This window comes from Oryctolagus cuniculus, chromosome 7 (assembly GCF_051225735.1).
Source record: "Oryctolagus cuniculus isolate XC-2025 breed Fujian yellow rabbit chromosome 7, ASM5122573v1, whole genome shotgun sequence".
NCBI lineage: Eukaryota > Metazoa > Chordata > Mammalia > Lagomorpha > Leporidae > Oryctolagus > Oryctolagus cuniculus.
The window spans coordinates 50875485-50893955 of NC_142873.1; the positions used below are offsets into that span (position 1 = coordinate 50875485).

Consider the following 18471-nt stretch of genomic DNA (forward strand, 5'->3'; position numbering starts at 1 on the left):
CATAGGCCACTTCACATGCCTGATTAGATAAGCCTTCCTAGGGCTGAAAACCAACTGCTTCTAGTATCTCAAACCTGATTTCCATGAAGGCTCAGGAGTAAAAAGAAGGAAACAAATAATCCAACCAAGTAGGGTCCTCTTTATTGAAAGAGTCCTTCAGCTTTGCTTTGAAAGCCTAAACAATTTCTTTCTATGAATCAGTTGCTTCTAAGAGGAGAGGTGTAAGACACTGCAAACTATGAAAAGACAAAGGACTTTGAAAGCTCTAAATACTCACTGAGTTAAACCTGAAATTGCCAGACTGGCAACAGTACATTTAGTGGTCTGCTCTTTAGGTTATCCATAATCATGCTTTAGCAATGGAGCACAGCCTAAAGAGAGACATTAAAAGAAACTGAAACAAAGAGGTACAGAGACAAGTACTCCCAGATGGCACCCTCCAAGGTGGAAATTATCAGACTAATGAAGTCTAAAGTTCAGAACACCTGGGTGCCTATTTTGTATCCAGAATCACACAAGCACAAGTATGTTGTTTGTAGTGATTATAAACAATCCTGCAAGTTACACATTACTACTATTCCCATTATGAACAACAGGAAACTGAAGAGAGAAGGGGCTCATCCAATATTCTTAGAATCTGTGGCGTAGCAGGTAAAGCCACCACTTGCAGTGCCAGCATCCCTTATGGGTGCTGGTTCGAGTCCCAGCTGCTCCACTTCCCATCCAGCTCTCTGTTGTGGCCTGGGAAAGCAGTAGAAGATGGCCCAAGTCCTTGTGCTCTGGCACTCACATGGGAAAAAGCTCCTGGCTCCAGATCAGCCCAGCTCCGTTGCAGCCATCTGGGGAATGAACCAGCGGATGGAAGACCCCTCTCTTTCTCTCTCTGCCTCTACCTCTTTGTAACTCTGCCTTTCAAATAAATAAATAAATCTTTAAAAAAAAAATCAGAGCCAGGTCTATCTAGGTCCAAAACTCACCAACTATCCTAAAAGAAAAATCAAAATGTAGCAGGAAAGGGTATCCAGAAGTAATTCTGAGAACTAATTAAAAATAATTTGGGGTTAGCATTGTGGCAAAGCAAGTAAGCCACTGCTTGCAACACCAGTATCCCAAATCAGAATGCTGCTCAGCTTCCAATCCAGCTCCCCGCTAATGTGCCTGAGACAGCAATAAAAGATGGCCCAAGCACCCAGGCTCCTGCTACACATTGGGGAGACCTGTATGAAGTTACTGACTCCTAACTTCTGGCTGGCCTAGCCCCCAGTCATTGTGGCCATTTGGGTAGTGAACCAGCAGATGGAAGATTCTTTCTTTCTCTCTCTCTTTCTCTCTCTCTCTCTCCTTTTCTGTCAACTCTGCCTTTCAAAGAAATTAATGAATAAATCTTAAAAAAAAATCAACATTTACTGTCATCTGTTTCTTCCACCTTCCTTCACACCCTTACACATTCTCTCCTTCACCACTCAACTGGTGGCTACACAACTAAAACTAAGGGGAGCACCTGGCACACGGGGAAGGACCCACATGTCTAAGCATGTAGGTGAAGGGATGATCAGGGATTATCTGCTGGTGTCAAACACGCTTCTCTCATATATTGGTACAGATGACCACCTGTGTTCAATAAAACTGGGATACTAATAAGGAAAAGGTTCACAGAAAACAAAAGGCCAGTTGTCCTCATGCTTGTTCTGGAACCGCATATGTAGAAATGCTGCACACAGTTAATTCCAAAGTTGCTAAGCCAAAGAGGGTGGCGCAGGGTAGCTTTAGTAACTGGCTGTGTGCACTGTTCAGATGCTGTGGCATTCTAATTGGTTTACATGGTCTCTTCAACATCTCTCACAATGGCACAATGAGAATACAATCACACAGTCAAGAGAAAGCAGCTTGTAACTAAAAAGGTTGCCATAAAACACTGCTGAGCACAAATATGACTGGATTTCCACTTTGTTTTTTATTTAAAAAAAAAAAACAGCCACACATTAATTCCTAGTCTTAATCTACTAAGGAATTTCTTTGGGGATCAAGAAGTAATAGGGAAAGAAACGCTAAACAACTTTCCATGGATTATAACAAACATAAATCCATTCTCCCCAGCTACAAAAAGATTCAGAGGGAAATACATTCTTCTCAAAATGGTATTTTGCCATTTATATAATTTTAATATTATGTGAATATTTGAAGTTAAGATATTGTTAAGGAGAGTAAAACATGAGTCAGTTAAGTACAAAAAATACTGTCAAATCCAAAACTGCATTATCTGTGGGAGTATAGCACTCCTCCACACAATGGCATTAATAACTGAGGTTATGATGGTGAGATGGGTAGCAGTGGTTGCCCTACACCACTGAATGGCTAGCTGAGTGAGCTGAATGATCATTTAGCAGGGAGCCTTTGGTAAACTGGAATCCTAACACCTACTTGAAGGACTAAGGGAAACAAGTAAAGAACTTCCCAAGCATCTGTCACATAACCCTGGGTTTGCAGAAGCTATTGTTGCTCACAGAAGTTCTGTGAGGACAGAGAAATCTTGTCTGTTTCATTCACTCTATTAACAGGGATGAATGCCTTGATCTGCTTTCCTGCAAACATATTTCCTCAAAGTGATATTCACATTTATTTGTATTAATTACATTCAAACTCTGCTATCCTTAGTGTATACCTTTTTTACTGTAAGCAGTTTCAGCTGCTTTCTTTGGAAAGACTTAAATTATAGGAAAATATTTCAAGTACTTTAAGAGTATTTGAATTAACATACGCACCACTTATATTTTCTGTAAACTGTGTGCTTACACATAACTATAAATATCTCAGACTATAAAAGAAAACCTTTCATACTGCTCCCACAATGGAAAAACAAAGTCTTAGAAATAATTATAGAGGAAGCAGAAGGGAGTGGGAGGCACAAGACAGTTTACTAAATCTGCAAAATAAATTTTGGAGTTTTGTCTTAAAACAAAGCACAATAACAACAACAATAAAAAGAACCTAACCATTTGTTCAAGGCTGCCAAAACTTGAGATAAGCAAACCGTCATGGGAAACAAATGTTAAAATACGAAGCCCTTTTCTGAGTAAGTAATTCCACCAGTCCTGGCTAATCCAGTTCTGAATCACTAATGACACAAGACCTGCAAGGCTGCCTTAACTTCTACAAAGAAGTCCAAAGGAACAGGCAGGAGTTCATAGGCAAAATATTCTCTCTGCTGTCACTGACATTTTATTTATGACCGCATCTCTGCCCTCCCCCATCCTTCCCACTCCTTCATCAATGTTGGCTCAGACACCAGCTCTCTTCGGACCTCAGAAACCAATGGGTAGACATACTGATGCATCCTTTGAGTAGTGAGTACACAGCAGGAGCGGGGAATGTCTGGTCACAGACCAGATAAGGCCTGCAAAAATCATTTGGCCTGGCCTTGCCTAGGCAACCACAGGCAGGACTCAAAAATCAATAAATCTATAGCAGGCTAACTTTTAAGCTGATAATTTTGCATGGCCTATGAATGCAAAAAAAAAAAAAAAGGTTTTGCCGTCCCTGTTATAGAGGAGAAACCACCTGAGCTGAAATTAGGAACGTGAATTCTAGCCTCAATTCTGACCCAGCTCTGGGCCCCTTGGCCACTCAGCTTCTTTGGTCTTTGATTTTCTCATCTTTAAAACAAAAATGGATTAGATGTGTGGCTCCCCAAATTTCCAGAGCCCCTGAGATTAGAGTAAGAGATGATGCAATATTTTTATTATTTCAAAATGTCTAATAGTTCATGAACTGCTTTAAGGCCAACAAAAGTATTTTGGCTTCAGACTAGTATTCTACATGGTGACACTGAACCACATGTGATGTTTGTCATATCTCAGGAAATTTGAGAACAAGAGTGTTGGACCTGATTTTGTTCTCAATTTGTATCTGAGAAAATAACATCTTTGTACCAAAACAACATCCAACCACAAATATCCAGTTAATAAGTAATGGGGAAATGACTTTACACCTATTGATGCAATTTGTATAACAGACAAAATTTCTCCAAATTGGAAGTGTCCCCCTTAAGGGAACAGACTCCAGTATCATACTTGTAAATATTTTTAAGGTCACAGAAAATCAATGAACACTCCCCACGCTGCAAATGTAAAGTTCTTACTTGCTCACCAAGAGTTCTAATCACTCATCCACTTTTAATTAAAGAAAAGTGAACCCAACAAAAAGCCCATTGTCAATAAAGTCAACAATTAAACATAAAATAACACCACCAACAACTGTCCTAGTCATCTAGCATTTACTAGCTTATTTAATCCTCAGCACAACTCCAACAATTACATACTGCTATTTTCTTCATTTCATAAATAACGAAATTGAGGCACAGAGTGTTAGAAACTTGCCCAAGGTCACAGTGCTAGTCAATATAGAGCCAGATTTGTAAGACTTGGAATTATCAGCTTTTCCCATCCCCAATTCCACCCCAAAAGCTGACAACTCCCTCTCAAAGAGAAGTCTTCAAGTTGAACCTGAAATATCCCCAAGTAGAGCCCACAGAAGCTGGGCTACTGCTCCCGAGAACAGCCCTCTTATCAAAGAGCTCACTGCTGTGGCCACTCTGGCTGTAAAGACTCATCCTAGGAATCAAAATCAGCAACGCATTAGTCCACTAATGTCCATCCATTTCTTATTTAGTCAGAAGATGTAAAAAAAAAAAAATTTCTTATAGATTGGTTGTTCAAAAAAGGTAGTTTTTAAATTTACAAATATATAGACATCACAGAAACGTGTACCTGCAGTGCGCTGGAATGAGTATGGCTTGTGGAGTCAGACCTAGCTCTGAATCTCAACTAAATCACTTACTATTTATGTTACCCTAAGCATGCTCTAAGGCTCATTTCCCCACTTACCCTGCCCTTATCTCAGAGGGATGTTATGAAATGTAACTCTATGAATGGACACAAAGCACCACAACTGACTGCAGAGGCTCTGGAGGCAGACATGGGTTTGAATCCTGGCTATATCCCTTGGTAAACATACAACTCACTCTAACATTTCCAGCAATGAGCCAAAGCCCCCATCTGTAATACTGATACACACTGACCACCCACAGTATGGCCAGGTGATAAGAAAATAGCAGACACATAGTGAAAATCAACAAAATGGGATTTTTTAACAAATTGGCTTTTATTTATTTTGTATTTGAAAGGCAAAGTGACAGAGACAAGAGACAGAGACATCTTCCATCTGCTGGCTCACTTCCCAAATGGCCACAACAGCCAGGTCTGGGCCAGGAAGAAACCAGGAGCTCCTTCTGCATCTCCCACGTGAGTGACAGGGGACTAAGTAACTTGGATCATCCTCTGCTGCCTTCCCAGGCACATTAGCAGGGAGCTGGATCAGAAATAGAGCAGTCAGGACACAAACCTGTGCTCCAACATGGGATGCCAGTGCTGCAGGTGGCAGCTTAACCCACAGCACCATGACATTGGCCCCACCTCAAGAAAATGTTTTAAAAGTTTAAAAAAAAAAAAAAAAAACACCTCAAACCACAAGTTTGAGTCCCAGCTCTTTCATATACTATCTAGGGGTAAATAAGGGTACACAAAAGCCACTTAACGCCCTCTCTGAGGCTCAATTTCCACCAAGGTACTGTGAGGAAAATACTATCTTCAACTCTAAACGGAAAAACAGACAGAGAGGGAGGAATGCCAATGGTTCCAAAAGGAGACTGGAGACAAGGACTGGGCCAAAACAACTTCAGACCAAGAGAAAGCAGAAAACTTCTAATAATCCTTAAAAGAAAAAGACAAAAATAAACATTCATCAACTTATATCTTCGAACAGTAGCTTCACCTGCTGGTTGGGCTTGCACTGCACAACCTGGGCATGGTAATTCTTTTACTTCCTCCCACAAACAATATTAGACTTCAGGGTAAGAAAGAACTTCATGATCAAATCTCTTTACCCATTTATAAATTATGTAGAAGGGTCACAGAAACAAAGACCTGTGGACACAAGCTGGAATCTCAGTCTAACTGGCTTTCTCTTAAGCCTTATTTGAAAAAAAAAGAAGAAAGAAACTTGCAATCCTTCAGAGAAGTTTCCTTCTTTGGTTGGTCAGAAATGTCCTCATTCCCCAGGTCTCCTCATGCTAAATATGGTAATGGCTGGCAAACAACCAGCCCAGTAAATTCCAATGATACTTAAGAAAGCATTCATATTGCCTGAAATTACGCTGAACCAAACACTGGAGACCAGCAGGTCCTCAGCATAGAGAGTTCAGCTGGAACACTGAATGTCAAAAGCAGTGGGGTGCCTTAGGAACACACAAGCTTGGAAAAAAGCAATCTCAGTCTTCTTTATTGCAACATTCTTCAGCAACAACATTGATCTCCTACCCACTGTGCACACAGCACTGCACTAGAGCCGTGGGAGGCTGGAGAGAGAAATGGAAGAAACAGGTGGTGTCTGTGGGGTGCCAAAACAACAGGTTGCTTCAGTCAGCTCTGTCCCACAACTAATCAATTTGGCAAGGGGAGGGAGTCTTAGTCACCCTGTTTTCTGACCAAACTGACTGGGTAAACCACTGTTCAGGCTTATCAATTAGGTCCCAGTGTCAGAATTAGCAGTGCATGGTGGACACAGCATCAGTCGTGCCCTGCAGGGGTGCTACATGCTTCAAAATTCTTGGATCTCCAGGAAAACAGGACAGTAGTAGACTACCACCCTTCCACCTCTCATCACAAGTTTGGCTCCAGAATACACTGTTTTCCTCCAATATCTAATTTTAAATTAAATACATACTTCCTAGGTATGTAAATTGACAGCCAGTTGATTTATGACACAGATTAGAATTTTAAAGTAGCCACAGAAAATTCCAGTTAGTAAGTACATAAAAAATTGACCAAGCTCAAAGAAATCAAAAGATTAAAAGAAATTACCCTATCAAGGGACCAATCTTTAATATCAATACTGGCAGCAGTTTGATATTATATGTTGCTAACTACTGCAATATGTATGGTGACATATTTAAGACAAAAAACTGATACTCTTAACATTTAAACAGATTTTCAAATTAGTAACCAAGGGGCCGGTGCTGTGGAGTAGCAGGTTAAGGCGCCACCTGCAACACCCTCTTCCCAAATGGGCACCAGTTCAAGGTTCAGCTTCTCCACTTCTGATCCAGCTCCCTGTTAATGCACCTGGGAAAGCAGCAGAGGACAGCTCAAGTACTTGGGACTCTGCACCCATGTGGGAGACCCAGAAGAAGCTCCTGGCTCCTGGCTTCAGTCTGGCCCAACTCTGGCTGTTGCAGCCATTTGGGAAGTAAACCAGCAGATGGAAAATCTCTCCCTCTCTTTCTCTAACTCTGCCTTTTAAATAAAATAAGTAAACCTTTAAAAAATAAAAAGTAAAAAAGTAACTAAGCAACTAGAATACCCTGATGCATAAAATACATGTTACCAAAATGCATAAATAAAAAAGAAGAAGCAATCCAAATGCGAACTGACCACATAAACATTCAACATCACTGTAATCAGAGAGGTCATTTAAAATGAGGTAGCATTTACCACTTATCAAATAGGTAGAGTTAAAAAAAAAAACAAACTTGATGTTGACAATAGTGGAGAACACTGACAGCTTCTTATTCTGCTAATGAAAATACAACCTGGTCAAAATGCAAGGAATTGGCAGCATGTATCAAAAGCCACAGGAAGGTCCATATTCTTTGATAAGATAATTTGACTTCTGGGCGTTTATGTTTGGAAATAGTTATTCTTGCCAAGATTTATGAACATAATAATGTTCAGCACAGCAGTATTTATAATTGTAAACACTAGAAACCAACAGATTTGTTTAAATGAAGTATAGTGGATCTTTAAGATAAAACAGTATACAATCTTTAAAATCATATCTTTAAAGAATAATTATGTACTGGGGCCAGCGCTATGGCTCAGCAGGTTAAAGCCCTGGCCTAAAAGGCTGGCATCCCATATGGGCCGGTTCGAGTCCTGGCTGCTCCACTTCTGATCCAGCTCTCTGCTATGGCCCAAGTCCTTGGATCCCTGCACCCGCGTGGAAGACCTGAAGGAGCTCCTGGCTCCTGATCGGCGCAACTGCAGCCAATTGGAGAGCGAACCAGCGGATGGAAGACCTCTCTCTCTCTGCCTCTCCTTCTCTCTCTGTGTAACTCTGACTTTCAAATAAATAAATCTTTTAAAAAAAATTATGTATGCAGAAAAATGTTCATGTTATTTTAAGTGGTAAAAAACATGACAAAACTCTATATATGTTAGAAAACTCAACTATAATAATGAATTACATCAAAATATTAACCATGGGTTTGGGTTAGAGGAGTGGAATTATTGGTAATCTTAATTTCTTGTTACATTTCAAGGTTTTTAGACATCAGTCTCTTTGATGCAGTAATTTCTTTTCTAGAAATCCAGCTTATTGGAAAAATCCTAAAGAAAGGAAATTTCTTTCAGGGTGAAGGTGGTATCATTTATATAAAGGGGAAAAAAGGGCTGAAACCAACCAAACAAGAGTTTCAAAACACCATAAGCCCATTAAGTTTATGAAAGATGCTTGAAAATATGAAAAATACTTATGCCAATAATGAAAGGCAGAACAGGAAATTGTATATTAAAAATCAATAACTGGGGCCGGCACCATGGCTCACTAGGTTAATCCTCCGCCTGCGGCGCCAGCATCCCACATGGGCGCCGGGTTCTAGTCCCGGTTGCTCCTCTTCCAGTCCAGCTCTCTGCTGTGACCCAGGAGGGCAGCAGAGGATGGCCCAAAAGCTTGGGCGCATGCACCCGCATAGGAGACCAGGAAGAAGCACCTGGCTCCTGGCTTCGGATCGGCGTAGCTCTGGCCGTAGTGGCCATTTGGGGGGTGAATCAATGGAAGGAAGACCTTTCTGTTTCTCTAACTCTGTCAAATAAAAAAAATAAAAATAAAAATAAAAAGAGGACTGCGATGTTTATTTAAAAAAATTTTTAAAATCAATAACTAAAACTGTAAGGGCAGAAAAAGGACCAAAATATTAATATTAGTACAATTGTGGATATTTTTCTTACATTTTTCTAGATTTTTCAAACACTCTTAACTACCTTTAGAGGCAACTGCTCTTTAAACTACTCCTCTCCCCCCCCAAAAAAAATCTTGTTAAGGTGTCAGAGAAAAATCAACAAAGTATAAATATGAGTTAATTATGTATACACATAAGGAATAATTCTGTTGCTGTGTAAATCTACCTTAAACTGTTACAATGTTTGTTTTTAGTTACAACAATCTTCCTCAAATCTCTGAGAAATTATGTCTCAAGTGCCACTGTGTGTTGACACTTACTTTAGTGACACAATGCCAAAGGCACTCATGATTCACCAGATACAGCTGTTTCCTTAAAAATCCTTATAAAGAGTCCTTAATGTTTTCAATTAAAGAAGATCTAGCAGATAAATAAAGTCACAGCAAAAGAAAACACAAGAAAAAATAATAATCAAAATATACATGTCCTCAAACCTCAGTCTTGACACTTTCTGAACAACATCATGTGAAAGTGGAGAATTCAACAGAAATATCTGCAGTTTATAGAGACACTGACCCATCAGCACCATCTAGTTTGGTGGCTATTCATATTTAGAAATTCAACAGAAGAGACAGTGACAGTATCTAATTATTCTTAATTGAATGGTGAGTAAGTGGGCCAACCTCTTTCTACTAGAGGCCAGTTTCAATACATACCAGTATTCAAAATGTTTGTGGCTTAAAAGTCTTCAGATGGAGCCAGTGTTGTGGTGTAGCCTGCAGCGCCAGCAACCCATCTGGGCACTGGTTCAAGTCCTGGCTGCTCCATTTCCAATCCAGCTCCCTGCTAATGAACTTGGGAAAGCAGAGGAACATGGCCCAAGTGCTTGGGCCTCTGCCATCCACGTAGGCTCCTGGCTTCAGCCTGGCCCAGCCCTGGCTATTGCAGCCATTTGAGGAGTGAACCAGCAGATGGAAGATCTCTCCTTCTATCTATCCCTTTAACTCTGTCAAATAAATCAATCTTTAAAAAAAAAAAGCCTTCCAGAATCCTAACAAGACAAGAATAAACAGAAATGAAAAAGCAAACAACAATTTAAAAATGCACCTGCCTCTGAACAAGTCAGTATACTTTAGAATGTAACCACAGCTTCTTGTACAACACCTTATTCAGCAGACAAGACTGTATTTTAAAGTGATGCTATTTGTTAAAAGACAACATATTATTAAAGAGACAATATCTGACTCCAATCAAAATATTATCATCATGTTTTCCTTACCTCACAAAACACACACTCCCTTCACATGAATTATGTTAGGGTGGGAGAACTACTCTTAGCCCAGAAACAGGTTCTGCAACACCCATAGATCCAATCTGTCTTTGTGCAATGAGGAGCCCTTCTTGGCATGATGTTTACCTGATGTATTCAAAGAACCCAGGGTTACCAGCCAGCTGCCAATATCCCACAGAAGTGACTAATCTGGAGACCAGAAACTGCCCACGGCAGGCTTCTAGGGAAAGGTGCTTCAGTGCAAAGGGAAGAGACATCCAAGGCCTTCATCACCTGGCCTGCACTTCAAGATGGGTGAGGGACAGTAAAATGACCCCCTAAGTACTTTTGAATCATATTTAATGAAGCACAAACTCCTGGAAGCTGGGAGAACAGGGTGTTGCCAAGACAAGTACAAAAGGGTGAGGGAGATGTTCATATGATTAATCAATGCCACCTCTGGCAGCAACTCTGGGTGTGTCCACAGTCGCTGCCTGGCTGTGCTGAGAAGTTCCTTCAGCTACTGCCACTGTGAAATGGATCTTCCAAAGATCCCTCTACCCTAACTTGTCCGAGATCAGGCTTGGAACCCAGTACTGAGAAAACAGTTCTGTCTCTTGCCACAAACCCACTAATAGACATAATAGACACCACAACATGTGCCAAATGTATATTTATACCCCCACCAGACAAAGGGGTCTTTGTCTTTTCTCTCATAAATTACAGTACAGAAAGAGGAAGATGGCAGACAGCTCACAACAGCAGACAACCTAGCAAGGGTGAAGTGGGGTCTCTGTTCCCTGGTGGTCTCAGGTCCTAGAGTTTACACTCCCATACCCTACAGCTCTTAGTCATCCTGAATGCAGGAAACTGCTATCAGGTAATGTAGATAAATGACTAAATAATGATATTCCATATTCCTAATTGTGTGCTCACCTGTCTTGTCTCCCTGATAATGTCTGCTGCCTAAGGGAGGATCCTATCTTCTACCTATACTTGTCCAATGATACCCACACTTCCAGAACAGCAAAATATCCTGTACTTCCCCCAACATGAAGCCAAAGGAAACATACAAATTCAGGGTGAAAACACACCACAATCCTCCCAACACATCGTTGGGGATTTGTACAGCTACAAAGGTAACCAACTTCAGAGCCCATAGCAGGGATGCTATGAGAGATTTATATAAGAAACACATACATACACACACACACATTAATTAATACAACAATCACTTTGCTTTGCTCACTCGAAGCTATGACTCTTATCCCCCTTTCTTGGCTTTACTCTTCTTTTTAAAGCCACAATGTATTTTCTGCCACACAGCTAATACTCCCCTCAAAAAGGAGAAGAGGAGGGAAAAGCACTATCAGTGAACACTGGATGGTCGCATCCCAAGCCCCTTTCAGACCACAGCCACTTCCCTCTCCCCATCAAGGACAGCAACATCACAGTCCCTGTCAGAGCCACACTCCCACCCACTCTGACAGACGGCTGTCTCTCTTCTGCTCCAAAGGCCCTGGAAGCCTCCTTTATTCTCCCCTTCTTCTTACTTGGCGGCAGCAGTCCATACATCCCAAAAGCAGGACTACCTGAAACAAGTGTGACCTCTCATCCCACCAACGCCTCTGAGGAAAATTCCTGCCATCAGATACATGTCCATGGGATAGCAAAGCAGACACCCTCAATGGAAGCTGAGGACAGAACTCCTCAGTACACACCAGAAAGCAAGCCTGGGGAACCCTCCATATTCTGGCTTCTCAGGTAGCATTCAGATACAAGGCGCAGGAGGTTTCCACCAGTCATACCCAACACAAACAGCAATCCAAAGACACAGGGTACTTATCAGGTTATTTTTTTTTATGACCACAAAAAGAAAAATCCTTTATTAGCCTTATAGAGAAACCAGAGTAAGCTGGGCATTCAGCAAACAGGCTTTCAAGGGGGGAAATGACCAAAGGACTCAGAAAAAGCAACCTATCTCTAGCACTATCAAAGAACAAACAATCGAAGATTTAACTTCCCCAGATTTACTCTGCAGTGATTCCAAACTTCCCTAAACACAATCACCTGGCTATTACTTAAAGATACAAATTCCAGATAGACTGCATCAAGATTCTTCAGAACACCCCAGGTGTCTTACCCTAAGAGGAGCGCAGGAACACTGCTCAACAAATCCCTCCCACTTTGTCCCAACTAGGCAGGGAGAAGGGAAACACATGGAGCTAACATGGCTCACTCAAGCCAGCACCCCAGTTGGGATCATCTTCATGTCCCTCACCAGGTCTCACTCCTTTCAAGGAGGGGTAGATAGATGCCACTTCACTAAAGGGTACATAACCCTGACACCCACACAGGTCTCAGGACTCCATAGAACAAACACCTGAGAGAATACCCATGGATGCAAGTCATCAAAAGGTAGATTACAGCTCAACGTCACATCTTTCTAAAACTTAGAGCTGGCCAAAGTTGGACTCAACTGCCTCTAGAAACAGGGGGTTAAACCAATAAGAGGAGGTTAAGGCAGGACCAGGTGTGCCAGCCCTTAACCAGCATGTTCTAAGAGGTATCAGATCCAGCATGGGATGGATAAAAGGACTTGATGCATTTTAAAGTTCCTGCTAACACCCAAATCAACAACGAGGAAAATTTCAGCCAGCAGAGTTAATAAAAAGGGATAGCATAAAAAGTAGGTGTAGTCAGTATTCAATTGATCCCACATCTTCAAAGGAGAAAGGAGCATAAAGACACACCCCTTATTACTTAGCATAAGCCTCACCTACAGAATGCCCCCAGGGTGGCAGAGCAGGAGTCACAGGTGCTGTGACCAAGACCTGCTGCTCAGGTGACTCCACACTTTGGGCATTTGCCAGACAAGTGCTGTAGCACACAGAAGGGATGAATGTGGCACAGACCCTGCCCTCAAGGAGCAAGCTCTGGTTGCAGAGACAGCTCATTCTCTCAAATATTTATCACATCTCACCTGTAGGGTTTTTATCAACAGTGGTATTCAACTCTCTTTGTGGGAAAATATATATACAATTTCACTCTATGTATACATCTTCTTTACTTAACATAAGTAAAGAAGTTTGCAGCCCAAGATTTAAAAAAATCAGAATATAAACTTAGTTATCTCTAGTTTTAAAATTTAAAAATGAATAGTCCTCAAAACAACAAAGTTACAGTAAAGTATGGCTGGCAACTCTGAGCAAAACAATAGAAATTGCTAGCCTAGTAATACAGTAATACAGGAAGCAGTAGAAGTAAACTTGAGTGGGAGGCAGGGGGTGGATGCCAGTGCCTTTGAAGCTAGATTCCAATGTCAAAGTGACCTTTATAAATTGCAGAAGTGATCAGAAAAAGAAAGGAAGGAAGAAACCACACACATACACACACACACACACACACACACACACACACGAGGAAATTCAAACTGGCAAATTTAAATAAAATAGCTGGTGAAGGGAAAAATTTGGTTTTTCCCCAAATGTAAGGTAAGCACTAACTCTTGCAAATACCACTTTTTAAACTGTTCCAAGAGGAACACAGAAGGCCATAATAAGAAAATAACTAAAAGCAAATGCCTATTAGATGCCAAGGCATCAGTCCAGGTAGAGGGGCAGGGGTGTGGGCAACAGAATAAACACATAAATGAAAAGACACAACTATTTTCCTTAAGCAAACATTAACAATAAGCATTTGAGAATGTTTCAAGTGTTTTTGTGCACATAAGCTCATTGTACATGAGTTGGAAGTACGGTAGAGTGTGGATGAGACGCTGCACTGAGGACCAGAAGAGAGGAATGCCTGTCTCAACTCTGTAACTGGCTCTGTGGCCACAGACAAAGCATATGAGAAAACTGAGGATCAAAACAGTACCTCTCCTACAAGGTCACAACACTAATAACACACCTGAAGGAACAGGTCTTCTGGCTCCCAGTTCAGTGGTCTTTACAAATCTACACACACTGTAGATAAAAATAAGATGGCGAAGTAGAAGGGGGAAGAAAAACTTGGGATTTAAAGTCATTTGCAGAGGATAGAGGACAGGAAAAGGAGAATCAGGAAACAATAATGGACAATGAAGTTCAAGTTGAGGCATGGAGATAAGAGGTATGAAGACAGGAAATTCCTACATATGTAGTATAAACATAATATAATGATAAGAATGCAAAAATCTCTTATATCCTCATTTAAATGATGCTGTGGAGTTGCTTACTCTTAATATATGTAAATGACACAGGTAAAAGAGATGTGGGAGGGGGGTATGGAGGGTTACAATCCAAATGCATGAAGCTCTTCTAAAGAAACAGTGGATACACGGCCCAGAGGAACAATAAATGACACGGTCTATAACTTTTATGTCGGCAATATAAAAATTCCTTGAGAGTAAGAGGGTTAAATACCAGAATGGCTGACTAGGATTAGGTTCACTATGAAAATTATCAAAATTTAGAAGGAAAGACTCTATCCACATAAAAATGGGACTGCGCCAGTGGGCTCCAATGCAATCATTGTGGGAGAATCACCCAAAAACACTGGAAAACCACAGACTCTCAGCTCTCCTGCAGTGGAATCACAAGGAGTTGAGTCCAAGACACACTCAAGATGATTTTGAGGCAGCCAGGACCCGCCATGGTGGGACGGGTGGGGAGGGCTCACCTGGAATGGCATCAGAAAGTGGGAACTAGATCAATGCAAATTTTGTGGGCAAGAAAGAATTTCTGTGGGTGTGATATTTTTAAAAGTCTATTGTAAGGCTGCTCTGAAGCACCCAAGCATATCCCACTGAATTTAAAGGTCCTGAAGTCAGCAACTACAATCCATGAACCAGAAGTTGTACTCTGTAAGAAGCCTACAGAAGAGGCAACAGAGTGCAAATGGATGAGAGAGATGCCAAGGAGACATGGGTAAATATTTTTAAAATCAAAACATAGGGAAAAAGAAGACAGACTATAAATAATCACTCTCCTGCCTCCACCAAAAAAAGGAATAATAAGAATATAGAAAGAACAAGAAGAAAGAGGAAGGGAAAATTGTTTGAGTAATTTCCATCTCCATGTCAAAAAAAAAAAATTTACACTGAGAAATTATCTAGCAGGCAGCAAAAACCAGGCAGTCACTTCCCATTGCAAAGCAAATGAAAACAAGGAGCAAGGGTGGTCCTGGATAGCTGTTTAGACAATGAGACAGATGGGCTGACAGCTCCTTGCCCTAGGAACTCAGTGATGTCTAAATTAACAACTGGCCACAAGCCAGACACCGAAGTGCTCAAAAGTTTGGGAGGGTGTGTTATAATTGGTACCTTGGCAAAACACGGTAATAGATTAGCAGGATTCAAAAAGCCTTCATTGCCAGACTCTGAGATTTAAGATTCGTACCAAGAAATAGGTTTTTTAAATCTCCTCTATTGAATAGTTGAGCATCTAAAGGACACCTGTCTGAAACTCAAAATATCTAAATCCTATCCTTTGAGCCAACTTGACTAACATTCAAGTTGAACACCTAAGAGCTAGCTGGTAACCGCAGTGCCTCAGCACCGTGTGAGGGAAGACACAGCTCTACACACTGAGGTCTCAGCCTAAGAGAAGCCGATTTCTGACATCATGAAGTAGGTCATTCCTTTAGTCCTAGCTCACAGGCAAGGAGACTAGAGACCAGGAAGATTTATTTGCTAAAACAAGTCAATGGCAGATCAAGGATAGTAACCCTGAGACTACCCCACTGGTTACACTCCCCTGGAGCCTAAACATACTCTTACACTAAAGGTCTCACTCAAAGAAAAAGAAAGGCAAAAACGTCACCATATGCTTTTTATTCAATGTTTCAGAAACAAGTTTTGCTTCATCAACACACAGCCTTCTGGGATTCTCGGGGACCCAGCAGTGTATGAAATTTGAATTTTCCAAGAAGTATCCGGTTGGTGCTGAACAACTCAGTAGTGTTTTCAGGTGATAACCAACCTTGTTCTCTTAAACGTCTGTGATTGGCAAGCTGACAGCTTATTAACAATGAACAAACATCATATTTTTCTGCAGCTCATCTTCTTAACCCTTTCTTTTAAAAAGAGATGTCTCATGTTATAGGGTGTTTTTTTTTTTTTTTTTTTTTTTTTTTTGGTAAGGGTAAAACCTTTCAGATTAGGCTCAGGGAAAAAAAAGGGCCCTCTTTTTAGTTCGTACCATCAAGTTGCAAAAGATTCTAACATACAGCTCCTGAAAGGTTTGTGAGGGTTTTTCTGAACACCTTTTAAGTGCCATAACCTTAATATACGTTCTTTTAATTAATCCTATTAGCTGCGTAATTGCATTCCCATTTTATTGGTGAGTTAACACTGCAGCAGAGGTGGATTTGAATCCCAGAGCGGGGCTCCAAAGCGCCAGCTCAACAGTCTGAGGACACTTAGAATCGAAAAATGTGAGCGAGGTGGACATGGTTTGAGTCGATTTCCTTTCCTTGCTCCAACTGGGTTGAGAAAGACCGTCGGAAAATATGCAACCCTAGACTAAGGAAGCACAGTGAATTAAGGCATCCACTTCTCCCCACTCGCCCCCGCCCCACCCGCAACCATACTCGAGAGCAGCGGCCGCTGCCAGGCTGCAGGGGCTAGCGGCCGTCACGCCACAGTCCTGGGTCCGCACACCGAGCCCGACTGCAGCACCCGGGCTGCGCGCCTGTGCCGAGTTGCGTCCACCAAGTTTCAGCCCGAGGCGGCTCACCGTGCAGCCGCACAGGGGCTCCCCACCGCTCCTGCCTCCTGCCTCTCCAAGCCACCAGCGACCCGACCCGATGTCAAAACCCAGGCGCGCGGCAAAGCCCCGTCCCCAGCCGAACCGAGCTCCGGGCCCTGGACTGCGCTGCCACGAACGGCCGCGAAGTCGAAGCTGCCGGATTCCGAGGCCTGCCCCCGCCCGCCTGCCTGCCTGCCCTCGCCACAGCCTGGCATTCCTGCGCCCGGCGCGCCCTCGGCCCGCGCAGCCCGCCCTCGGCTCTCCCCGACCCCAGGGGGACGCGGAACCTGGAGGGCGAGAGCGCCCCACGCCTCGAACGCCAGCGCTCCGCAGAGGCAGTTGCTGGGACTGGCTGCCCGGGGCCCCTCCAGCCGAGCGGGCGCGTGGGGGGCGGCGGCCGCGCGGGGGAGGGGCCCGCCGCGCGCAGGGGCCCCGGCGATGCCCAAACTCTCGGCACGGAGTGGCCCGGCTCGGCGCGGGCGGCGGAGCTCGGCCGCCGGCGGAACGGCCGCCCAGGTAGGACAGCGCTGCTCAGCCCGGTACTCACCGCGCGCGGGGGCCGCGCGGCTCAGCCAGAGCGCCAGCAGCGCCCACAGAGCGGCTCGGCGCGGGCCGGGCATCTTCTCGCTCGCCGCCTCCGCCGCCGTCGCCGCCGGGGCAGCTCCACATGGAGAGGGGGTCCCGACAGAGGAGCCCCGCTTCCCTCTCCCCGCTCCTCTCTTGCGCTCGCGGCCCGGCGCTCCGCCCCGAAGCTCGGGCTTCGACGCCTCCACGCCTGCACCCCGGCCGCCGCTCCCCGCCGCCGCCTCGGCCGCCGCCCGAAGTTCGCCTGAAACTTTCTCGGGTGTGCAGCGAGACCGCCTCGTGTGTCCTTCCGCCTCAGCCGCCTCCTCCCTCCGTAGAGCCCCGCCCCCCTGTCGCCGGCGCGGCCGCCGCCTTGGGCACCCAGGGGTTTCCCGCAGGAAGAAGCGCCGGCTGGGCCCCGCGCGGAGGGATCTACTACGAAGCGGCGGCACCCCCGCCCCTGCCCCGCCGCTCCTTCCCCGGCCGCGGCGGGGCTCGAACGCCTTAACTCCTTCGGCGCTAGGGCCGCCTCGCGGGCCGAGCCCCTGTGAGGGTGCCTAACCTCAGCCCCCGGCGTTTGCCTGGAATGGTGAACTTGCCCGGAGCGGCGGACCTCACCCAGCCGTCCCGCGTCGGCCACTCCTCTGTGGCCCAGGAATGCGGTAGGGTCCGACGAGGGCTGTCAAAGAAAGAAACGGGGGCCGAGGCGCCCTTTAGAAGGAACAGAGCCATCACCTGTGTGTCGCTGCACTGTTCATTCATTCGTTGGTTTAGCAAATATCTCTTGAGCGCCTTGCTCGGAGTAGCAGTATGCTCGGCACAGAGCAATGATGCTAAAGACGCACCAGCTGCTTTGACGGCCGAGACTCGGATGCTAGAGTTGTGGCTGTTGG

The 18471-nt window shown here is 43.9% G+C and overlaps 1 protein-coding gene across 1 annotated transcript in view; it reads right to left on the minus strand.

Annotated features, from left to right (window-relative positions):
* Window positions 1-18100, minus strand: part of NOTCH2 (notch receptor 2) — a 175109-nt gene extending 157009 nt beyond the window's left edge. Inside the window, exon 1 of the mRNA XM_089300080.1 lies at window positions 17562-18100. Within this exon, the coding sequence (XP_089156206.1) occupies window positions 17562-17634 (73 nt within the window). The 5' untranslated portion in view covers window positions 17635-18100. The remainder of the gene's footprint in view (window positions 1-17561) is intronic.
* Between the last annotated feature and the right edge of the window lie 371 nt (window positions 18101-18471).